The 23,415-nt window shown below is 46.9% G+C and overlaps 5 protein-coding genes, 1 non-coding gene and 2 pseudogenes across 6 annotated transcripts; 4 read left to right on the top strand and 4 right to left on the bottom strand.

Annotated features, from left to right (window-relative positions):
• Positions 1-1,095: 1,095 nt before the first annotated feature.
• On the top strand, positions 1,096-3,038 carry LOC133893022 (COBRA-like protein 1; annotated as a pseudogene).
• A 646-nt stretch (positions 3,039-3,684) lies between these two features.
• On the bottom strand, positions 3,685-5,965 carry LOC133892531 (COBRA-like protein 6). The gene is made up of 6 exons (XM_062333375.1): positions 5,658-5,965; positions 5,483-5,562; positions 4,867-5,323; positions 4,619-4,763; positions 4,230-4,537; positions 3,685-4,135 (listed from the first exon to the last, which is right to left on the bottom strand). Exons 1-6 carry the CDS (start codon positions 5,713-5,715, stop codon positions 3,843-3,845), a joined length of 1,341 nt encoding a protein of 446 aa, XP_062189359.1. The 5' UTR covers positions 5,716-5,965; the 3' UTR covers positions 3,685-3,842.
• An 840-nt stretch (positions 5,966-6,805) lies between these two features.
• On the bottom strand, positions 6,806-10,627 carry LOC133892532 (mitochondrial import inner membrane translocase subunit TIM17-2-like). The gene is made up of 2 exons (XM_062333376.1): positions 9,775-10,627; positions 6,806-7,190 (listed from the first exon to the last, which is right to left on the bottom strand). The coding sequence occupies exon 1, from the start codon at positions 10,463-10,465 to the stop codon at positions 9,782-9,784; it is 684 nt and encodes a 227-aa protein (XP_062189360.1). The 5' UTR covers positions 10,466-10,627; the 3' UTR covers positions 6,806-7,190; positions 9,775-9,781.
• Positions 8,983-9,300, bottom strand: LOC133893021 (mitochondrial import inner membrane translocase subunit TIM17-2-like). Its single transcript, XM_062333998.1, has one exon. The coding sequence runs from the start codon at positions 9,298-9,300 to the stop codon at positions 8,983-8,985; it is 318 nt and encodes a 105-aa protein (XP_062189982.1).
• A 2,078-nt stretch (positions 10,628-12,705) lies between the features above and the next one.
• On the top strand, positions 12,706-13,479 carry LOC133893038 (uncharacterized). Its single transcript, XM_062334012.1, has 2 exons — positions 12,706-12,872; positions 12,965-13,479. The coding sequence occupies exons 1-2, from the start codon at positions 12,849-12,851 to the stop codon at positions 13,202-13,204; spliced, it is 264 nt and encodes an 87-aa protein (XP_062189996.1). The 5' UTR covers positions 12,706-12,848; the 3' UTR covers positions 13,205-13,479.
• Positions 13,480-14,274: 795 nt separating this feature from the next.
• On the top strand, positions 14,275-16,226 carry LOC133893020 (PI-PLC X domain-containing protein At5g67130-like; annotated as a pseudogene).
• A 2,444-nt stretch (positions 16,227-18,670) lies between these two features.
• Positions 18,671-22,125, top strand: LOC133893565 (UDP-arabinopyranose mutase 3-like). Its single transcript, XM_062334620.1, has 4 exons — positions 18,671-19,186; positions 20,793-21,043; positions 21,124-21,292; positions 21,549-22,125. Exons 1-4 carry the CDS (start codon positions 18,863-18,865, stop codon positions 21,888-21,890), a joined length of 1,086 nt encoding a protein of 361 aa, XP_062190604.1. The 5' UTR covers positions 18,671-18,862; the 3' UTR covers positions 21,891-22,125.
• Positions 22,126-22,575: 450 nt separating this feature from the next.
• Positions 22,576-22,647, bottom strand: TRNAD-GUC (transfer RNA aspartic acid (anticodon GUC)). The gene has a single exon. It is a non-coding gene; the product is annotated as a tRNA-Asp (tRNA).
• Positions 22,648-23,415: the final 768 nt, after the last annotated feature.

The raw sequence follows: 23,415 nt of genomic DNA, 5'->3' as shown, positions 1-23,415 counted from the left end.
TGTAATTCCTCCCCCTAATAATGGAAAATTATTTTCATTAAAAATGCAGTCAGCGAAACAGGCCGTATGCAGATTTTCAGTTGTTGGTTCTAAGTATCGGATTATATGTACAGTCTCATAACTGACATATTCCAACTTTTCTCAAAGGTCCCATAGCTGTTCGTTGTGGTAGCAGTATTGACACATAAACCATACATCTAAATTTGCATAAATAGAAAATCTTCGAAATTACCCCTTGCACTAGTTGCTTAGGTGAATGGATGTTATATGAGGATGGTCTATAATTAATGAGAGCTGTTGCATGTAAGACTACATGTCCCTAACATGTAGCAGACAAAATTACAGTGCTGCAACAAACGTCTAGAAATGAATTTTATTATTTTATCAGTGCTTCGGCTAGTCTATTCTGAGCGTGGACGTGCGGTATAGAATGTTCAACTTTAATTCTCATACCAATGCAATAATTATCGAATGCTTTAAAAGTAAATTCTCCAACATTGTCCATTATAATAGATTTCACTCGATGATCATGAAAATTATTCCTGATTTATATGATCTGTGAGACCAACTTTGCAAACCGCTATCAATACCATAAAGTACCTAACATGTATGTTGTATCATTCTGATTTTATTTTTAATTTGTGCTTCACCTTCCCTCCGTTTTCTTTCTTGTCGCTACTATGAATACTACTTGATAGACATAATTCGAACATAGATCTACCATAACAATGTTTTCATCTATTCGGATATTATATTATTATCTCTTTTGTTTATTTCATGTAGATTAAGCTCTGGAGGCACATATTCTTGTTTTCTTTGCTATTCTAATCGAATAACTTTTGTTTGGATTAGGAGGTCAGGCTCCATCATCTGTGCAGATTATGCCTTTCCCTGTCACGTTCCTAATGCCTGGACCTTAAAGTTACACGGTTCAAACTCAGTGCAGCGGAGACCGTATCCTTCTATACCGTAGCAAATATAGGGGTAATATAGAAGGATATATAACAGTATTTTAGGTTTATTTCTCATATGGCAGTGGTGAATATTATCAAAGCAGGTATAGGAGTATTTTGGGTTTATTTTTTTTAATGGCAGATGTGGGTAATTTATGAACATGTATATGGATACTTTGCTTTTTTTTCCCCTAAGTAACGTGGTAATATCTATGTCTTGAGAGTGGAGTAGGAGGCTTCTTTTGTTGGCCAATTACTAATATATATATATATTTATATATATATATATATATATATATATATATATATATATAGTTAACAGCTAAACTGAATTGTTGCATTTAATTAATCGAATCAAAAGTCATCATCAAATGCTTACATAAGCTCCCTTTGTTGCATTTCAAACTAGACCTGACCAATTATGTACATCCTATTTTCTTCAGATGCATTTCACACAACTGTGGGATTGACCGCTCAAAAATCATTTTTTTTTCTAAAACAGCCTCGCCTGATCACATCATAATCATTTGATTTTTCCCGAAACCTATAGATTTGTCAGTTGCTGATATCCCGTGTAATCATCTTTATCCAGGCTGTTGTTTCATTATACAATTACCAGCAGTACCGCCACATTCAGGCGCCGGGTTGGAAACTTGGGTGGGTGTGGGCAAAGAAGGAGATAATATGGGCAATGACCGGTGGTCAAGCCACTGAGCAAGGAGATTGCTCCAAATTCAAAACCAACATTCCCCATTGCTGCAAGGACCCAGAGGTTGTGGACTTGCTTCCTGATACTCCTTACAACATGCAGATTGCCGACTGCTGCAAGGGAGGGAGTCCTCACCTCATGGGCACAGGACCCTGAAAATGCTGTGGCATCGTTCCAAGTCAGTGTTGGTCAGGCTGGGACTACCAACAAGACGGTGCGAGTGCCGAAAAAATTCACTCTGAAGGCTCCCGGTCCCGGGTATACCTGCGGACCTGCCAAACTCGTGAAACCTACTAAGTTCATATCGCAGGATGGGAGGAGATCAGCTCAAACCCACAGTAAGATTTCTTTTCATGGTTTAGTTATTCGACACCAAAAACATTTCATGGATAGTATCCTATTCTTTTTCGACAAATTGTGAGTTTGTGACCCCCTTGTTGAAGCAACGCTTTTTAGTTTTTAGCACTAGTTGACCGTTTGTTCACTTTGTGCAGTGATTTGGAATGTGAGATGTACATACTCACAGTTTGTTGCTCAAAGATCTCCAACATGCTCTCGTCGTTTTACAACGACACTATTGTTAGCTGCCCAACATGCTCTTGTGGCTGTCAGAATAACAGTACTGCGCCAGGAAGCTGTGCAGAGTAAGTTACATCGACGGAACTCAACATCAAGAAATAATTTTCATTTGTTCAGTTTTGTGAAGGTTGGATGTGTTGTTCTTCAACAGGGGCAATTCTCCTTATCTGGCTTCTGTTGTGAACGGCCCTAACAAGAACAGCTTGGCTTGGCACCTCTAATCCAGTGCACTTCTCATATGTGCCCAATAAGAGTGTATTGGCATGTCAAAGTCAACTACAAGGAGTACTGGAGGGTCAAGATCACGGTTACAAACTTCAACTACCGGATGAACTACTCGCAGTGGAACCTCGTTGCCCAACACCCCAATTTCGACAACCTGACTACCATTTGCAGCTTCAACTACAAACCTCTGAACCCTTATGGAGTAATAAGTGAGCACCTGTGTTTCAGCTCGTCCCCTGAACATGTTCCTACTCTGTCAATTCCAATTATTTTCAGCCATTGACAATACCTCTTTCGCAGACGATACCGCAATGTTGTGGGGGATCAAGTACTACAACGATTTGCTCATGACGGCTGAGCCAAATGGGAATGTTCAGTCGGAACTTCTGTTCCGGAAGGAGCCCTCGACGTTCACCTTCCAGAAAGGCTGGGCCTTCCCAAGAAGAGTGTACTTCAACGGTGACAACTGCGTGATGCCGCCGCCGGACGCGTACCCGTGGCTGCCCAACGCTTCCCCACGGCTGTCAGCTTCGCTTCTCCTTCCATTCCTCACCGTTTCACGAAAGTTTTGACCTGATTGGGCGTTGTTGTCTGTTGATCAGTGAGTTTCTTGCAAAGTTCTAGATGGTGTTTTGATTGAGGAGCAGATTCAGATGTGCAATTACGTACCAAGCCGAAACCGTTATTGATTCTTGTACATTCCCTATACTTGTAAATTTTAGCAAAGACTGTCTGACGAGGAATAAAATGTTTCCCGCTGCATCCTGCAAAACTTCGTGCTCAAATACGACTGAGTGGCAGGAACGAAAAGTTGAAGTCAAGTTTAAAAAGTTTGTTCCAGGATTATTTGTCACTTTCTTTTGGTTTTGAACAAGTTTTGTTCTGGTGTTTTATTCTAGCATGCAGAGATCAGAGGGAAACTCTTGAGCGGTTGTATCATCTTAATGTAATGTTAAGAGATAATAAAGCTCCCTTTTCAAAAAAAAAATTAAAAAAGTTTTGGATGCATATGAACAGTTTGTGTATGACTTCCATATGACGATAGAAAAAATTGTTGATACATCGGAGACTTGAGCTAAAATCAGATTGGTTCACTGCAGATGCAACATCACTTAATAAGACATAGATGTATGACTTCAGTTATCTGGCATGCGAAGCAGAATGTCTAATTGTGCTGCATAGATTTATCTTCCAAAATTATGCTCGTGGCCCCTCCACTTAACGGAAAAAAACAAAAACTTGCGTTTTTCCATATGTTCAGAACATCCAGACCAATTCTGAAACCAAAACACTCTATCTACAAGGGGAAAAAAACATTTTTTCTTCTTCTGCAAGTCCTAGCACTAGACCGATCCTCCTGCGTTCTGTTCTCATGCTCATGCCATGATGAGCAGCACCAAGAACGCGACGACGGCCACCATCGCGGAGCCCAGCGACGCCGATGCTGCTGCCGGGGCGGAGTTGGGCAGGTATGGGTAGGCGTCCGGTGGCGGCATCTGGCACTCGTCGCCATTGAAGTACACCTTGCGCGGAAACGCCCACCCCTGCTTGAAGGTGAATGTGCTGGCGTCCTTGCGCATCAGCACCTCCGATTGCACGTTCCCGTGCGGCCCCGCCTCCATCAGCCGGTCGTTGAAGTACTTGAGCCCGTAGAACATCGCCGTGTCATCTGCTCACGCAAAAACAACGAATTCACATCAACTTCACATCCAGATCGAAATAAGCAGTACATGTTGGCGATGTGAGCAGTAAGAAAGAATTACTGATGGAGCCGTAGGCGACGACGGGCTTGTAGTCGAAGCTGAAGACCTCGGTGATGTTGTCGAGGTTGGGGTGCTGGGCGACGAGCGTCCACTGGGTGTAGTTCATGCGGTAGTTGAAGTTGGTGATGGCGATCTTGGCGCGCCAGTACTCCTTGTAGTTGAGCTTGATGTGCCAGTGCACGCGCACGGGGCACATGTGCGTCGTGCACTGCAGCAGAGGCGCCTCCCTGTCCCTGTGCCCACGCGCCGCCGCCATCGCGTGGGCGTGCTCGTGCTTCCCCGTCACCGACAGCCGCTTCGAGTCGCCCCTGCATGCACACGCACATCGTCAGTTCGATCGCACGCCGGCCGGCCGGCCGGCAGGTTGCGCCGCAGGAGACGAGACGTACTGGACGCAGCTCTTGTGGTCGCAGCCGCACGCGCACTTGGCGCAGGGCACGATGGTGTCGTTGTAGAAGGAGGAGAAGGAGACGCAGCACGACGGGTACTTGGACGCCAGGTGCTGCGAGTAGGTGCACGTCACGTTCCATGTCACTGCAAGCATGCGTCGCACGCTCCATGAGTCATGTGATGATCTGTGGCTGCAATTGCGAATGCATGGTCATGCACGCTACTAGTGTAGAACACTACAACTTACTGAGAGCTTGGGTCTTGCGGCGGCGGTCGGGGGTGAGGAAGACGGTGGACGGGACGATCTTGGCGGGACCGCAGGTGTACCCTGGTCCAGGTCCGAGCAGCGTGAAGTTCTTGGGCACCTTGACGGTGCGGTTGGTGTTGCCGGCCTGGCCGACGCTGACCTGGAACGCGGCGACGGCGGCGGCGGGGTCCTGGCCGTAGGCCCCGATGACGCCGCCCCGGCAGCAGTTGGCGATCTGCTGGTTGTATGGCACGCCGGGGAGCAGGTCGACGACAGCGGGGGTCCGCTTGCAGCAGTGGGGGATGTTGCCCTTGAAGCGGGAGCAGTCGCCCTGTTCCGTCGCCTGCGCGCCCACCATGGACCAGATCACCTCCCTCTTCGTCCACGTCCAGCCCACCGTCCACCCCGGCGCCATGATGTGCCGGTACATCTGGAAGTTGTTGATCGTCACCACCGCCTGCATCGATCCATGCATGTAACATTCATTTTGTCAGGTCTGCAAGTCGATCTCCAGACGTTCTTGAACTTCAGTAATCAATCGATGGTGTCTGATTTTAGCATGATTAAGAAGCATGGACACCAAGAGAAGATGTGACAAATGCAAGAGAGTACTCACGACATATCCATCAGGTGTCCACGACATGATGTCCCATTTGATGGTAATGTTCCCGTTCGGGTCCAACGGGTCGTAAGCCGCTGACAAGAACCGATTGACACCACGCGGATCAGCAGCCCGTTTCGACAAACAGCACGAGAGCAACGCAGAAGAACAGAGGAGACCAGAAACTGACCTGCGACCGAGAGAGTGGCGGCGAGGGCCAGGACCAGCACGGAGCAGCGAAGCTCCATTGCTGCGAGCCTCAACGGCGTGCAAGAACGACACAGCTACACCGAGACGTGAGCTGGGTGAGCAGCCGCAGGGGTCTTTAACGCAAAGGAAGCGCGATGACGACGGGTTCAGCAAGAAGCTTGCCTGCTAGCCAACGGCGGCGCCGGCCGCGATGGCAAAGCGCCACCAACCTCGCCATTGGTTGGGTTCCTTCACGGCAACTCATCGACCGACCGCTGTGGCGCACGACGCGTACGCGCGCAGCCAGCGAGACGTGCCCTGCTACTGCTTCTTTCTACCGGTGGCTCGCTCATGGTTGGGTTTCGGGTTGCTTGCGGCGTAATTTCTCCCTGCCGAAGCAACGTGGTTGGTGATCATCGCGCGCTCGGAGTAGTGGGAGCAGGAGGGAAATGGGGGGAGTGCAATGGCCATCCTAACTGCCGCGCTCAGGTCGCTGATCGCGACGGCTAAACACCTGAGATGCCTTTGATCGCGTGAGGTGCGCGGCTGCGGGCTGCCGCCGTTCAGCTTCTCGTGATCGCCGGCACGTGTGCCACCACTGGATCTGGCATACATGTCAGATTTTAATATTGAACGGAGCGGCACGTGTGATCATGTGCGTGTTTCTGCATGGACCAGCTTGATTGATCGCTTGATACATGAGTTGGGAGATTTCGTGTTCTTTGCTGACGACGTTCTATCTGCTAATTCCAGGGGTCGTGGATTGGGCGTTTTCATGGCATCACAACGACAATTTCTGATCCTGTTTTCTCTGCACAAGATCATGTCCGTCTCATGTCTCTGTTCAAAGCAAAGAACGATGAAATCTGGTTGCATGTGCCCTGTGTTCGTCTTGGAAGAATCCTGAAGCGCAGGTCGCTCAATCTATACTGCCAGTTTAGGGGAGTCGAATCGTTTTAGCTTACACGCCACGATCGGCAGTTTACCGACCTCGTCGCAGTACCAACCAGCCACCAAGAGTAGCAGTTCACAATCCCGTGCATCACAGGTACATCGTGTGAGCCATTCGCAGATGGCAAAAACTTAACAGCACGACAAATCGTAAGCAAGGGCTTTGCAACCAAAGAACTACTCACAAAACAAAGGATATCTGGAAAGACAGGATGCTGTGAATGTGAAACGACTCAACTCAAAATTATCATTTTAGGTTCCAACCTGACTACCTGAGGCATAGGATATGGCTCTCTCAAGTGCATTACATTGCACAACACGAATGCTATAGGCACTACAGCTTCTGCTGCTGCTGCTGCTACAACAGTTTGCAAGACCTGCCAGCTTCCCACGTTAAAAAGGCTTATACATACACAAGGGGGTGCATAGATAGAGCCGTACAAGAGCAGCGCATGAATAAGTTTATCGAACAAGTCTTCCATTTCCATCTCTTGTCCAGTCCGTTATTGTATCGCTAATTTGCTTTCCCAATTCCAGACTAACACATGTCAAGTCCAGCTAAGCAACAGTGCCATCAGCCAACCTGCGAAGTAGACAAAAATTAGCACACTAGTTCATGAACTCCAGCCAGCCATGAACTCTGGATCATGTTGGTTAACAGACCCAAGTACGGGAAACAAGATAAACTTTTTTTAACAGAAACGAAAAGAATGATAGACTGATAAAAGTATACAACAAAATCTAACGTTTGCGACCACAAGTCACGTCCTCTCAACATCTTCAGTGATGCATACACCTGATGAGCATCAAATGCACAACATAAAGTTTGCATCAAATCAAACGGGCAAGCAGAAACAAACCATATACTCGATCTGGTCTAACGGAAATACCACAAATCTTCTGCTAGTTTCAAAATCTCAGCGAGAATCCAGCCATATAATAGGTGATTCAGGGCCTTGGAATTCTAACTTCCATACCTACCACTCATGAGTTATGACTCAACAAGTTACAGCAATTCTAATAAAAGAACAGCAATTGGTTTAATTGTCTCAGCGGCACATCTACTGAAAGAAAATCTCAATCTAGCTTCAAGCACAACATCCAATTTAAAATTTCGGTAGCTTCCTTGGATAGCATATTAAGTTATCAACAGGAGCTTAAAACTGTTTATTATGTCACCAGGGATTGAAATTTGCAAAGAAAAAAACAAATTTACATTGTTAGTTAAAAAATGTTGGATCTTTCAAAAAACGAGGTGCTGACTCGACAAGTTGTAAGGTTTATTGAGAGCTATCATTTACTCAGTTATCCTTGTTTTATTTCAAATGGTTCTATACAACTTGCTGAGTCATAACTCATACACAAGAGCTGCCCCAACTTTTTCTTTCTTCTCTTTAGGAAATTAGGCTGCCTATTCTTGAACAGATTCATAGTCATAAATTTACGAATCCTCATTTGCAATCTGACTCATGAGAGAGAGCAATCACACAAATAATTTTAGGATGAAGTAATTGATCAGCAAAACATGCCCTACCTATCTTTCTAGCTTACACAACTAATGGAAGTTATTCGTGATCACACAAAGCAGTGTAGCAAATGTTGCAGATTTTGTAGACTATAAGACAAACCTCGTGCAACTAACCAGCTCCCCTAAGCTGGTATCTACCAATCCATTCAGCCATTTGAGTCAGTGAGTCGTCACATATAAGAACTACTTAAAACATCAACACAGCTCTAACTAAAGGAAGTACTACAAATGAACAAGCTAGTGCCCAAAATGACATCCCAACGAACACATTATCTAACAATTTGTCCAACTCTAACCCCAGAAAAAACGTCAAATAAGTGAAATCTGGACCTTTGTTCCTTTACATCTTCAAATAAACATCTATCGCAATCCATATAGAAAGAAACTGTTCTCCTTCTGTCTTCCCTCCTTCTACCTTCCTTGACACTGTCCCTAATTTTGGTACTAGATTAAGTAGCTAAAAAGACGATCCAATGTAAGTTCATGTACACTTTAACAAAGGTACATCGACAAAAGAGCAATTAACCTCGGCAGCTGAGAAAACCCCATGTCCATCCATGCCTCTACTTATACTCAAACGAGGCGTTGGCACGCTGGGCACATCAAAAGTATCTAAAGTATCAGTCTTGCTGCAGCTATTTGTGATTCTCTCTTCCACCTTCCTCTTCCCGAATAATCCACTAAACCACCCACCGCCAGAAGATGTTTCCACAGGGGCGATAACTGGGTCGTCGACAGGCATTGATATAGTATTAGGCTGAGGGCCATGCATCATGATCCTTGCCCCATTAATGAGGGCAAGGAGAACAGCACCTTGCACCGATGACCGAACAACTGAGCAAAAGCCCTAACACACAGAAAGGATGCCACCAGTGGCTGCACCAGAAAGGATGCAATTCCATGGATCCTCTTTCTGACGCATATACACGAGCGCACAATCACAGGCACAGAACAGGCCGGCCCAAACAGCTAAGCTGCCACCAACACGTGGCACATTCATGTGCATAGCCTCCATACCACCGGCAAATGGCGTGCCATTGGGCGAGTTGCAGAGACCCTTGATGAAGTGGAAAGCAGAGCCTCTGACAGCACCTATGGCAAACGCCATACCCACATCACCGAGGATGCAGTCTGGACACGGCTCCCTCTCCGTAAGAGACCCCATAGTAGTAGCTGCGTGACCCTATCTGAAGCTCTGATGCTTACTAGAACTCAGAGGAGGATCGCAAATGAGAAAATTTCTCTGGGTTTCGGTGCTACAGATCCAGGCACCACCGGAGCAGATATATAAGGGCGACCAACCAATTGTGTACTCTAAGAGGAAGCTAAGAACGCTTCTAGTTGGATACGGTACGGACTAAATCTGGCGACATGTAACACAAGAAACGAATCAGCTGCGGAATCCAAGTGCTCTCTAACTTGCGCGGCAAGAACACCAGTCCTAATCCCCGACGCATCAATCAAAAACAGAGGAAACAACAAACAGGCTCCGAATCGAATGCAAAGATCGCACCTTTTATAAGTCTGAAGAAAACACATACTGAAGAGCAAGTAAGCAAATCGAATAAAAATCGCACCTTTTCTAAGTCCGAGACAAACACGCTGAAGAGTAAGTAAGTAAATCGAATAAAAATCGCACCTTTTCCTCACTTGTACTCGAACGACGGTATCGGGGCACTGGGCGTGTCGAAGCTCTCCAAGATATCCGACTTGCCCCCTCCCGCGGTCGGCTTCATCTCCTCCTCCTTCTTGCCGAAGAGCCCCCCGAACCACCCGCCCGCACCGGTCGAGCTCGCGGCCTCAGGAGGTGCCACCACCGGCACCTGCGGCATGCCCGGGTATCCGCCAGCGCCGCCGGCCATGGCGGCGGCCAGGGTGGGGTCGTCGGCGGGGAGCGGCAGGAGGTTCTGCGGGTTGGCGAGGACGCGGTTGAGCATGAGCCCGGCGCCCTCGATGAGCGCGAGGAGGATGCCGCCCATGAGCGCCGACCTTCCGGCGGCGCCTGCGCCCTGGCGCATGGATAGGAACCCGCCCGTGGCGGCGCCGGCGATGATGGAGTTCCATGGGTCCTCCTTCTGGCGCGCGTAGACCATGGCGCAGTCGAAGGTGGAGAAGAGGCCGCCCCAGACGGCGAAGCTCCCACCGACGCGCGGCGCGTTCATGCGCACGGCCTGCGCGCCGCCGGACAGGCGCATCCCGTTGGGGGAGTTGTAGGTGCCCTTGAGGAAGTGGTAGACGGAGCCGCCCACGGCCCCCATCCCGAACGCGCCGCCCACGTCGTCCAGGATGCGGTCCGGGCACGGCTCCCGCGACGTCTCCGGCGTCCCCATCTCCTCCTCCTCCTGCTACTAGTCCTCCTCTTCCTCCGGGGGGGGGGGGGGGCGGCGGGAGAGGAAACCCTAGCACGCAGCTCGGGCTGTGGCGTGAAAATGGGGAGACGAGGTGCGCCGTCAAAGCGCGGAAGCGTGGTTGCTTTGGCTCACCGAGCCTTTCGTGCCCTCGTCTTGTTCTTTGTCTAGTGCTCTCGATGCAGCTGGGTCCCACTAAAGCATGGGGTCAAGTATCATTGACTGTTAGCTTGTGAGGTTACCGATCGGACGTGGTGGAGGTGGGAACTGTCTCATTTTTTTAGGGAGACGGAGAGAGAGGGGCGGTGGAGATATTTGTGTTGTGGCGGCGCCGGCAAGGCGGCCAGGATTTTTTATTTTTATGTTTTTAATAAAAAATACAGATATATGTGTACATTTGGGAAAAATACAGATCTAGCTTATGTCGCTGGTTAGAAGAACATACGTCCTTTCAATGTATGACATGTTTAACAATCAAAAAATATTTTATTTCAATGTTCTCAAAATTTTAAAATACTCAAAATAATCATAAAAAATTTATAGTGTAGAAGCTATTTAAATCAAATAATTATTTGTGCAATAAGAAAAAAACAAATTTGAGGGTTTTGGGCTCAATTCAGCCCACCGAAGCCTCGTGTTTTGGGCCGGACAAAGGCTACTCCATAAAAGAGTTTACATGGGCTTAAATTGGATCAGAATTTTCTTGTCGCGTATTCACAAATCAGTAACTCAATAAAAACTTATAATAATATTTTATGTAATTTTCTTGGTGTCGGAGGGAACAGCTTTCAGCTTCATCTTTAATGTGTTTCTCTATTCACCGTCCGCGAGGCGATGTATTGTATGGTGGTTTCATGAGAATGAATCAGATATTCAAACTTTGTAATCGGTGGTATGTAATTTGAATGTTATATGAATGAAAGCCTACCCGGTTCCTTAAAAAAAGAACTTGTAATAATACAATACTCTTACGTAATTCTACGGAGAAACCTGAAACCGAAACGATTGCCCATGGTATCGCGCTTGAACACAAGCAACTTCGAGTTATTTGAAGCGTCTTGTCGTGCACATCCAATTTATCCTTTCAGGCTGTCACTCATACGTCTGTCAGACACACCTGTACAAGATCACTTTTGTTTTCCCTTTTGTTCAGAAAACGTGTCGATGCTCATCAATTTTCCTCGTGTAACCGTGCTGTCACGTATCGCATCAGGCATCGCCAGCGCCGTGGTGGATCATCCCAATTCCCAGCGTGGCAAGTTGCTGGGTCGTACTCCCTATGCTTCACAGTTAATGAAAGCCGCTATGAGTTTCTCAGTAATTTTTATTATTATTATGATGAGAAAATGAAAAAAAGAGAAAAGAAGGAATAAGAAGAGAGAGAGAGAGGTGGGTGAGTCCTCTCACCTGTTTCAACTACCTTTGTCATTGTACATATCCATAACTCATAAGATCATGCTTAATGGATTCTTGACTTAGAATCCTTTTGAAAAGAGATTTTCGTTCGTTTCAGCGTTTTAACGGTTTTACTTTACGGTTTTCTTTACAAAGAGATTTTTAAAATTATTTCCTCCTGGACAGGATTCTCTTTTCTTTCTCTTTACGAATCCATTTGAAAAAAAAAACTGTTAAAGATAAGAGAAAATAAAAAAAATAGAAACAGAAAATAAAATAAAAACAAAATAGTTGAAGATAGTCTAACAAATACTTCTGCTTGTATATGCCGTATCAGGAGATATAGCAGAAAACCAGATTTACTCCCACAGATTCAGAAAACCAAAGAAAGCCCGGTCTCTAGAACCAGTCGGCAACTAACGTCCAAAAAGAACCACCTTGCTGTGACGAGTACTACATGTTATCTGCACTACACGTGCATCGACGTTTGACAGACTCTACGAGAGACACGATGACGCAATCTCCCGTGACAGGGACGCGCTGACCTGGAACGATAGATAGATCGTTGGTGTTGCAGAGATGACCGGGCCGGCTCAACGGTCGGGCGAAAAGAAAAGCAGGTTGACATGAACCAGCCGGAGCACGAACCGATACCTTGACGACCAACGCCGCGAAACAGCGGGCAGCTCATGGTTTCGTCCTGGGCACCAGCAGCCTGCGCTGCGCTGAAAACCCAGCTCGCCCACAGGAAACCATATCGGCCGGCACCTCCACATCTCGCAGCAAGTCGCTGTCCATGCCTTCACGGCCTGCATATATACGCACGCCGGCACATCTGCATGGCGCCGATCGATCGACGGCACACGAAGAAAAGCAGCGCGCAGGCAGAGACTCTCGGTGTTTCCGTCGTCCCAAACACACAGGGCCAGGCGGAAGAGAGGGCTGAGCCTGAGGCGGCTACTCGATCGGCATGGGCCGTTGGTTGAAGCCGGATGTACGCATCTGATTCTAGCTTCTCGATGTCGTTGCTCGTAGTGCACGTAGCAGCTCCTCGATCGTGCGTGCTTTAACTTTCGTGTGCTGCAGGTTTACCCGCTGATCGCGGCCATGTCGGTGGTGGCGGGGATGTGCGTGTTCCAGCTCACCAGGAACGTCTTCATGAACCCGGACGTGAGGGTGAACAAGCGCAACCGGCAGAGCGCGGTGCTGGAGAACGCGGAGGAGGGCGAGCGGTACAGCCAGCACTCCTTCCGGCGCTTCCTCGGCACGCAGCGCCCCGAGGTCTTCCCCGCCCTCAACCGCTTCTTCTCCGAGCCCGACAAGTGATCGGGCGGCGCGCCCGCCATGCGTGCGTGCGTGCGTGTTCTCCCGCTGCTGTTCGGTGTGCATGCGCGTGTGGATGTGCACGGTGCGTCTGCGCCATGGGACGTCTCTGAAAATCATGCTGTGGTGTGCCGAATAAAATAGAGGTCTCTTGTTCGTGATCGATGATGTACTTACGTTTGGATTTCTGATTGGCTTGATCGAAGTACCAAATATAAGTAATCTAGGTGCCATTTTCGGTGGCGTTTAGTTATTGATGAAAGTGATTGGTTCTTCCATCCATCCGTCGGCAGTCAGCTGACCGACAAGGGATATTCCAAACTTGCTCGAAAGTTCAGACCGGGCTATATGTGTTGTGCCGAGCATATCGGTATGTTCTGCTCCTGCATGTCTTCGTCTGCTACAGAATACCGAATCGTTCAGAATAACGATGATGGGAGGTGTGGATTGTGATGTCCATATGACGCCTATCAAAACTGTGTTCAGTTGAAACGTGAAATGGTGTCAAGAATGGATTACTTTTCCGTTCGAGTTATATGAAGCTTAGGCAAAACTTATGAGTGAAAAAAAAATAAGGATGCTTCACTGATGTCAAAAAGAAAGTACAAGTATGTTTCAAATTGGTAAACAAACTCAGTCATCTTACAAAAAAACTGTCTGCAGATTATGCACTGTCGTGAGCCTCACAATCACATCAGATTGAGAGTAATGCTGGCCTTGAAGGCTTTCAGGGCCTGAGGCATATACTCACAGGCCAAGTGCTATGTTCTCTCTGAACTCAGCTTGCTAGCTTCCTTGTGCTCCTGCAACTCTTCTGCAAACAAAAAGAAGAAACCAGAGCATTCCGTTTTGTAGGAGAAAAAAGAACTCCACAAGCTTTGCTATTTCAGTACTGCAGTGCAAAGAAAGTTGAATTACATGCCATGTCATTGCTGACGGCACAAGGTGATTTCTTTAAATTGCTGCTGCGTCCTTATGCTGAATTATTCTGGGACATCAAGATAATTTCATATTAAGGCTCAAGGTACGATGAGGAAATGATCCAAGATCCTTGAAAAAACAAGTTCCTCGTGATGACGGTACCGATATATTTCGCTTCTCGTCGCACCTCACTTTGGTTATGCTGTTTTATTTCGGAGTTTCAGAGAGTGATGATGCACAGCTCAAGAAGCACAGTCCTGTTACTCTGCGTGATCTTTGGAGCAGCAGCTGCTTGTTCTAGTGGGCAATGCAAGGTCCAGTTTCTTCTTCTCCTCGACCGAATTTGTTATGACTGTGGAAGCTTCTGCTTCACCTTGTGCTTCGATCTGACGTCCGGGCGTTGCAGCTCGGTGATCCATGCTCGTCGGAAGCCTACTGCGGATCCGAACTATACTGTTACAACTGTTGGCTCGAGTTCACGGTAAAAAATGCATTCAGACAATCGTCGCCAACCCGTTCAAGATAGTTGTGAGAAAACGGTGCACTTCTGTTCTGCCCTTTTCATCCTCTTGTCTCAGTTCATCATCTCCCAACCCGTTCAATGTAGTTGTGGATTAGATAGTACTTGGCAGGGTTTGCCAGAGCCTATTCACACACCATTTGAAATGACAGGTGTACTTACTGCTCCTTTTCCTCTCCCATTCATCAGGACACATCACTGCCATTCAACAAGTACGCCTTCCTGACGACGCACAACTCCTCCTCCATCCACGGGGCGCCGTCGCGCACCGGCGTCCCGCGCATCACGCTGTACAACCAGGACGATTCGGTCACCGATCAACTGAATGTACCGTCTCTTCAGAATTCAGATCAGTTTCTTTCAGTCGGTGCCTTCTGAACTTCACCACTCGGCACTCCTGACGATCCTGAAACACGCGCGGCGCCTTTTCGCAGAACGTCGTCCGGGCGCTGATGCTGGACGTGTACGACTTCCACGATGACATCTGGTTGTGCCACTCGAAAGGAGGGGAATGCTTTGACTTCACCGCATTCGTGAGCAAACCGATGAACGCCACAAATTTCCACAGGATTCCTGCAGGGATTATGTTGCTTCCTGTGAAACTCCGGAAACTGAAATTGTGCAGGAGCCGGCCGTCGACACGATGAGGGAGGTCGAGGCGTTCCTGTCGTCGAACCCGTCGGAGATCGTGACGCTGATCCTGGAGGACTACGTCCGGTCGGACCGTGGCCTGTCCAGTCTGTTCAGGGACGCCGGCCTCACTGGGTACTGGTTCCCCGTGTCGCGGATGCCGCGGCGCGGCGAGCACTGGTCGCGCGGAACCGCCGCCTCCTCGTGTTCACCTCCGCCCGGTGGAAGCAGGCCACGGAAGGGATCGCGTACCAGTGGGACTACATGGTCGAGAACCAGTGTAAGGTTCAGAGCTCCGCCGATAGCAATGCCTCAGAAAAGAGGTGATTTTGACCTAACGAGCTCGTGGTGACCGTGGCCGTAGATGGTGACGGCGGGGTGCACTCTGGCGCGTGCTGCAAACGCTGGGAGTCGGCGGCGCTCGGAGACAGGAGGAGGTCGCTGGTTCTCGTGAACTACTTCCACACGATCCCGCTCGGACCGACAGCGTGCCTGGAGAACTCGGTGGGGCTCGTGGACGTGCTGCGGGCGTGCTACGACGCCGCCGGCGACCGCTGGGCAAACTTCTTGGCCGTAGATTACTACAAGGTACTCCCCAACTTGCCGTAACAGCTCCAGCGGCTGGTGCAAGGATTTGCTGCTCCGTTGAAGAACACCTGTGTGGATATCTCAACGACGATTTTTTATCGCAGAGAAGTGACGGGTATGCTCAACGGGATGCTGGTCTGCGGCCGCGACGACGTACACGCTTGCAAGGTGAGACTGAGACCTCTTGCCTCTGTGACTCATGGACCATGGTCGACAATTCACCCCAGAGTGATTCATGTGCGCTGCGAAGTGAGAGAAGCGACCTCCATGAGCATGACCATGCATGTTTCGTGTTTGCAGAAACGGACTCTGAAGGACGCGTTCCACGACCTGCTCGGCAAGCTCACGAAGCTTGACCTAAAATGACCCTAATGTTACTTCACTATACATATAGTAATATATACATAAATATATATTTTCCATATAAACAGATTACCAGTTAAAAAAATCATATTAATGCGTGCGCACCACACAAACTAGCTAATACCTCAGTTCTCTTTTAGATATCGTTTTAGCCTTCGATACACAAAACAAGTTTATAATAAATTCTTTTATGCATGATATGTTTACACATCTCGATTTATTCAATATTCAATTAATGACACGTAAAACACTAATCCAGCACCCTCATTATCTTGAAACTTCACTTTTCAATAACTTTTAATATGAATATTCCAATAAAATATCATATTGAAAACCTAAAATAATATCTATTTATAAATAAAATTAAATTATTAAAATAATATCTATTTGAGAACGGAGATAATCAGAGTAGCACGGAGGAGTAGGCCATGCGGCTGGTACTGTTTCTCACATTTGCACCGGATGCACGGCAGATTGGGCAGGTTGTCATCAATGTCATGGATGAATTTGTGCATGTCGTGTTGTCAGGTCAGGGCCACGTACCTACCTCCCTCCCTCCGGTGGGTACGTGTAGGCAGAAGATGTGCCGTGCAGTGCATGGGTTGTCAACACGTTCAGGCAAAATGCAAATATCCAATCACCATTTCACCACGCGTTCTTCTAGCGCTAGCTGCGTAGTAATGTCCACGCTGACAACAACCAACGTGCAATGTGGGCAAAGGGATGAACTTTCCGATAGGAGCTTAGAAAAAGTCGTACCAGTTCTTAATATGCCGTTACGGGATTCGCTCATACACACATGCTGCACCTCGGATCCCTCAAAAAGTTCAAATAGGGAGGGGCGGTGACGGATGAAAATCGTCGCTATTTCTCCTCCTCTTTTTCTACCTCTGTTCACATCATTCTTTTATTCTTACTCTTCCATGCTAAAAAATTAGGGGTGCTGCTGCTGAGCCATGCAACAACAACAAAAAAAGATGCCAATGCACAGTCTCGTTGTAGATCGTGACTATGAGTTTGAACGTTTGATTTGAGCTGTTGCTCCTTTTCGAAAAAGGGATCACATCGCGGTACGTTCATGGAGCCATCCCTTCCGTTGTCAATAATCATATGCATGCTGTCCTGTGTGTGTGTGGCCATCGGTCGATATTGTTGCTGAGAGCTCACATGCATGGAGCCAAAAGCGCAAAAAGGGCCCTTTTGATACGTGACAGACCACACCAACGTTGCGTGGTTTAATCTAGTCTGAGAACACGGTGCCGTACGCGCCATCGTGATTTGGGAGTTCTTCCACGCATTGACACATGCAGCAGCAGTAACGTGAACCGCGGAAAGGCGCGCGTCCTGTTGTGGTCTTCAAGTGACCGCGCTTGCACTCAAGAAGCGCGCGCACAGCTCGGCGTCCATCGGTTGGTCTTCCTGTTCTTGGCCTACGTCCGGCAAGTGCAAGGATTCGTGAGTGCACGAACAGTGAAATGCACTTTATTATTGTAGCAAAACACTGCAGCGAAAATACTGTTGAAAAAGGTACTGTAGTAATACTGTATCACTAAAATCCTGAACATCCATTCGTGATCCGACATGAAAACACGAATTATGAATTAATATAGCACATCTGACTTTGCCGAGGATGTGAATCCCCGGCAAGTGGCAGGGCTACCTGATGACAACGCCGACCAGACCGTGCTCGCTCTGTAAATCAGAGCGACGCCCGTCCGGCCTGGAAACGGATTTCACATCACGCGCTGCCGCGAAGGACGGACATTTAAAATCGATCTCAATCACGACAGGCGATATTCGCGTGTAATTCCATGGGAGTTTTGGAAACAAACTCTTGAGGCGATTCGTGTGGAAAATTTGAACTTTTTTTAATCACGTTGGTTTCACAAAAGATTCATTAACTTGGAAATCGAGTCATGCCGAGTAATGTAGCATTTCTTTAGAACATGAAAGGCACAGTGGATTTGTCAGAAAATGGTACAGTCTCCATTAAACGTGTGGTCTAAACTATATAGTAAAAAACCAGTGCTACATCAATTTTCAAATACAAGTTCATTTAAGTAAGAGAGAGATGATATTGTTCATCCACATATCACGACATTGTTCTATCATCTCCACACTGAATATTTTTAATGTCGTTGTAGCCCATCTTCCCTCATGCCCGCCTACCACCCTCCTCCACTCCCCGTGGCTCCCCGTGATCGAGGCATAAGCAATGCCACTACCGTCTCGCTACGCCACCCACATCCGCAGCACCGCAGCCCCCTGCTGCCTTTACATCCCAACGTCACAAAAAAACACAAAATTCAGAAACTATTTTAAAAAATAATTCTGGGCTTTCTGAGGGCTTCACGTCTAGCTTCGTCAGGTCAGGCCGGACTTAGGCCGGACGTTTGAATGGGTGTAACCACATGACAAGTATCCCGCCCCAACTCACTGTTCCCTTGGCACACAGGCAAACAACCGGCGGGCGGCCGCTCCACCTCCACTAGCCCACCCACCACGGCCGGTCCATCCCCGGTCCGGCCAGCTCCCTCCGTCCTTTTATACCCCTCCGTTTCCCTTCCCTCCCTCCCCACCCCGACCACCACCGCGCCCCCTGCCTGGCCGGCTGCCTCCTCCCTCTGCCGCCGCCCGCAATGGCTTCCGCCTCCCACGCGCCGACGCCGCTGCTCAAGGACGAGCTGGACATCGTCATCCCGACCATCCGCAACCTCGACTTCCTCGAGATGTGGCGGCCCTTCTTCCAGCCGTACCACCTCATCATCGTGCAGGACGGCGACCCCAGCAAGACCATCAAGGTGCCCGAGGGCTTCGACTACGAGCTCTATAACCGCAACGACATCAACCGCATCCTCGGGCCCAAGGCGTCCTGCATCTCATTCAAGGACTCCGCGTGCCGATGCTTCGGGTACATGGTCTCCAAGAAGAAGTACATCTACACCATCGACGACGACTGCTTCGTGAGTGCCTGACTCCCCCCCCTCCCTTCCCCTGTGATCTGAGGTCTGTTCCTGCCTTTGGTCTGATCCGTTGCCGGTAGACCGCTGGATCTTGGCCTAATTGGCCGAATGGTGTGATTTGTCGCGGCAAGGTGGGATCTTGGTGCGGTTTGGTGGTGGGGATCCGATCTGGCTAAGTAGATTACGGCAAAGGTGTGATCTTTAGTTTGTTTCTTCGTGGGGATGTCTCGTGTGATGATTTAAGTGATGAGATTTGGGATACGTGCATACGTACATTGTGATTTGGATGTAAAGTTCGTTCTTTGTTGTTACTCCTGTCAGTTATGGTCAAATCTGCCATGGCTCATAGTGCTGTGATGTGGGTGGGTAGAATGCAAATTCCACGTGTCTGGCTAAATAGTGTCTCCCCGATCCTTGGAGTGCTTCGTGTATCAGATCTAATCGTGTTAGGTTGCTGTTGGACTGAACTTTTGACTTGCTCCAGTGCTTCAAAGGTACTGTATCAAGCATTGGATCTAGCCACACTGATTTGATCCTGTATTACTTGGAGATGTGCTGTGGTACCTAACAATGGCTGTTGAATTCAGATGTAACGATGCAGCGACAAGACTTGTATATATCGCCTTTGCCGCCCTACTTTGTCGGTTGCGTTGATGCTTGAGAGTCATGATCATTAGACTGAGTAACTAGGGGACAAAAATGCTTATTTAACAATATGAAAACAATAATAGAGAGCTATCTTGATTGCACCTTACATGGTTTATTCCGAAGGCTAAACATATATTGTATTTGGAATGAACGATATATCCATGTAGCCTTGGGCTATCCTATTTTTTATTTTATCGCCATATGCGTTTCTTATAACTATAAATTATCCCTTTGCTCAAGAAATGTAAATGTAAAGCTAGATTGGAGCAACCGCCTCTCTGAAATCACCACCACTTGATGGACCATGCCATCATCAAGCCTTGGGCTGCACTTCACTTTTTGTTTTGTCCTTGCATTGTTTGGACTCATAAAAACTGATGAAAAGAATGTCTTGTCAAAAAAGGTAGAAACAGGAAATATAATAAGTCGTGTTCAAGAGCCATTGGAAAATTTGTAAACCATATGGGTATTAGAAAGATTGTTGTAGGGCTTAAATCTTAATAGTGTTTCAAGTGCATTCACTCCAGGGTCCCACCTGCTTGCCAGATAGTTTCCTTTTATTGGATTGTTTGGTTGGCTTGTGATTCAGGGATCTAATGCGAAGCAAACATCTGCCTTTTATTCTTTTGTGAAAATGAAAATATAGCAGCAAACTTTAACTTTAAGAGCTGGGCTTTGCTTTGTAATGACTATTTGCTTAAAAAATAGTATGCTGATGTTTGCTTTCATGGCGTTACTTGCATGCAAGGAAGTCCTACAGAATAGTTTTCTATGTTGGCAGTCGACACTAGCAGATGCACATGCCTTGCGGTATAAATTTAATAGCCTTGGAATGTTATTCATTATTTTAGTCCTCCGCTCTGTACTTGTTAAATACATTTGGGTAATGCTAATAAATGCCAGATTCTTGCTCTATTGTTTGTCACTAGCTCATTCTAATCTTTTGGCAAACTCGTAGATTGCTAAGGATCCATCAGGAAAGGACATCAATGCACTTGAACAACACATCAAGAACCTTTTGAGCCCTTCTACTCCATTTTTCTTTAATACTCTGTATGACCCTTACCGTGATGGTGCCGATTTTGTTCGTGGGTACCCCTTCAGCCTTCGTGAGGGTGTCCCAACTGCTGTTTCTCATGGGCTTTGGCTCAACATTCCAGACTATGATGCCCCTACCCAGCTTGTCAAGCCCCTTGAGAGAAATAACAGGCAAGGATGTTACATTCCAGCAGCTTTCATCATTTAAGCGATGCTCTTTTACTAATATGGTATTTCTTTCATTGAATCAGGTATGTGGATGCTATTCTTACGATCCCCAAGGGTACCCTCTTCCCAATGTGTGGAATGAACCTTGCATTTGACCGTGAGCTCATTGGTCCTGCGATGTACTTCGGCCTTATGGGTGATGGCCAGCCTATTGGTCGCTACGATGATATGTGGGCGGGATGGTGCACCAAGGTATATTCTGTTACTAGTATTTCATTCGGAAATTGCATTGCTGTTAATAGTTATGCCCACAAATATATGCAAAGAACCAATTTCATGGTCACGCACAATTGGTCATAAGCAGTTGCATTGTGCAAGCTAGTAACTATTACCAGTCTATGCTTATTGATACTGACATATTGTGCATTGTTTGGTGATTTATTTGTCTTGGTGCAGTATCTTTGTACTGACTAAAACTAAACCATGCCAATGTTCTGGTGGAACACAGGTCATTACGGATCATCTGGGCCTGGGTGTGAAGACTGGCCTGCCCTACATCTGGCACAGCAAGGCAAGCAACCCGTTTGTGAACCTGAAGAAGGAATACAAGGGCATCTTCTGGCAAGAGGAGCTGATCCCCTTCTTCCAGTCAGTTTCCCTTCCAAAGGAGGCAACCACTGTCCAGAAGTGTTACCTTGAGCTGGCGAAGCAGGTGAGGGCGAAGCTTGGCAAGGTGGACGGATACTTCAACAAGCTTGCTGACTCCATGGTCACATGGATCGAGGCCTGGGATGAGCTTAACCCACCGAAAGGTGGAGTTGCCACCTCAAATGGCGCTCCCAAGAAGTAAAAGGCAATATAGTATAAACTTCGTTTGTTCATGTCTGTGACTGTCATACTGAAATACTGTTTGGGATAGTGCTGATGGACTGAGATCGCTTCTTTGTAACTTAAAATTGTCACTACTTCCCTGGACAACCGTCCTGTCGGTTTTAGGGTATTTACATTTTTTTGGCATGATGTAACAGTTGTAATGTCGGAATTGGATTCTCATCAAATTAGAATAAAGTTACTGGTTATGTTCTTGAGCTTTGCCTGGGAATTGCGTTTTCTGCCCTAAATATGTCATGTTTTTGCCTTGTTAGTACGTTTGGAATGTAAAATCTAGAATCCAAATAGAGCTGCTAGGTTAGTGGCTTTACTGCAAAAATTCCTGTGTTTATTGCCTATTTGATCGATGAGAAGACTGTATAGTTTCATTGCTTGCTATTGTTTGTTTCATAAAGCACGGATAGCATGATTGGCGTTATATGAATTTTCTGATTTCGCGCTCGTTTTGTGTCCCAAACATTTCGTTTTCTTATCATCTAGTCTTTGCTGGGTATCTTTGCTTCCGAACAAAAAGAGAGAATCAATTTGGAAGTTGGAGATCTAAAAGCTCAAGCCCTCCTTGATGATATTGTAATTTCAAAAGGCAACCACGCGACGATGAGGCTGCAGCTGAAAGGGAAGGCACTATTGAAAAAAATAAAAAACGCCGTTGCCGGGGATCGAACCCGGGTCACCCGCGTGACAGGCGGGAATACTCACCACTATACTACAACGACTTCACTGATGCGAGAAAATAATAAACGATTAAGTCATATTGAACCAAGAGGATTCATCACAATCAGCTAGTGGATGTTTAGTTTGATTAATCACTTCATCCTAGAAAATTAAGGTCTTGTTTGGCACACATTATCGGTTCCGAATCTCTTCAATTCTCGAAGAATCGGTTGCCAAATGGAGTGAAATGAATTGTTTTTAGCCAAAACATTTCGGAGAATCGGGATGAATCCTTGGAACGGTATAAGAGGCATTTTATCCGATTCTTGCCTATCTTGCCCTTGTTGCCTACCTACTGCGCTGCTCGCTCGACCGTTGCCTGCTAGAGGCATCACTGTCTGCCCATGCCCCCTGGTTGTTGATAAGAGAGAGATAAGAAAAGTCAAATGGATAAGGGAACTAGATATAAAGGAGGGAGGTAAGGAAGAGAGATTATTTATGTTAAAGAAAAGTCAAATAAACAACATTATTTATGTTAAATGAAAAGTCAAATAGAAATAAAAAATAGTATATGGGCAAAATAATCCATTATGCTAATATCCTAAAAAAAAAAACTGAATCCAAACAACAAGCCAAATAATTTTTAAAAGTAATTCATCATAAAAACAATTTTTTAATAAAATTCTAGAACCAAAACCTTAAATCAGAAAAACGTTTTCGGAAATAATATAGAACCAAAACGGTTTTTTTTTTGAGAATCTGAACGTTTTTTTTTTAGAATCTGAATCCGTACGGACCCTAAATAACGCGTCCCTCCCCACGCGCTCCGA

Source organism: Phragmites australis, chromosome 15 (assembly GCF_958298935.1).
Source record: "Phragmites australis chromosome 15, lpPhrAust1.1, whole genome shotgun sequence".
Lineage (NCBI taxonomy): Eukaryota > Viridiplantae > Streptophyta > Magnoliopsida > Poales > Poaceae > Phragmites > Phragmites australis.
The sequence above is the reverse complement of the archived record's forward strand: the minus strand, read 5'-3'. Positions and strand labels throughout refer to the sequence as shown.

Bases quoted from the DNA above. Each gene is read 5' to 3' on its own strand.
- LOC133892532 (XM_062333376.1), bottom strand. From the start codon at position 10,465: ATGGGGACGCCGGAGACGTCGCGGGAGCCGTGCCCGGACCGCATCCTG.
- LOC133892531 (XM_062333375.1), bottom strand. From the start codon at position 5,715: ATGGAGCTTCGCTGCTCCGTGCTGGTCCTGGCCCTCGCCGCCACTCTC. The intron at 5,563-5,657 runs GTCAGTTTCTGG...GGTTCTTGTCAG, and splicing joins CGCCACTCTCTCGGTCGCAG to CGGCTTACGACCCGTTGGAC. The intron at 4,764-4,866 runs GTAAGTTGTAGT...GCATGCTTGCAG, and splicing joins CCGCAAGACCCAAGCTCTCA to TGACATGGAACGTGACGTGC.
- LOC133893038 (XM_062334012.1), top strand. From the start codon at position 12,849: ATGGGCCGTTGGTTGAAGCCGGAT. The intron at 12,873-12,964 runs GTACGCATCTGA...CGTGTGCTGCAG, and splicing joins GCCGTTGGTTGAAGCCGGAT to GTTTACCCGCTGATCGCGGC.
- LOC133893021 (XM_062333998.1), bottom strand. From the start codon at position 9,300: ATGGGGTCTCTTACGGAGAGGGAGCCGTGTCCAGACTGCATCCTCGGT.
- LOC133893565 (XM_062334620.1), top strand. From the start codon at position 18,863: ATGGCTTCCGCCTCCCACGCGCCGACGCCGCTGCTCAAGGACGAGCTG. The intron at 19,187-20,792 runs GTGAGTGCCTGA...GCAAACTCGTAG, and splicing joins CCATCGACGACGACTGCTTC to ATTGCTAAGGATCCATCAGG. The intron at 21,044-21,123 runs GCAAGGATGTTA...TCATTGAATCAG, and splicing joins CCCCTTGAGAGAAATAACAG to GTATGTGGATGCTATTCTTA.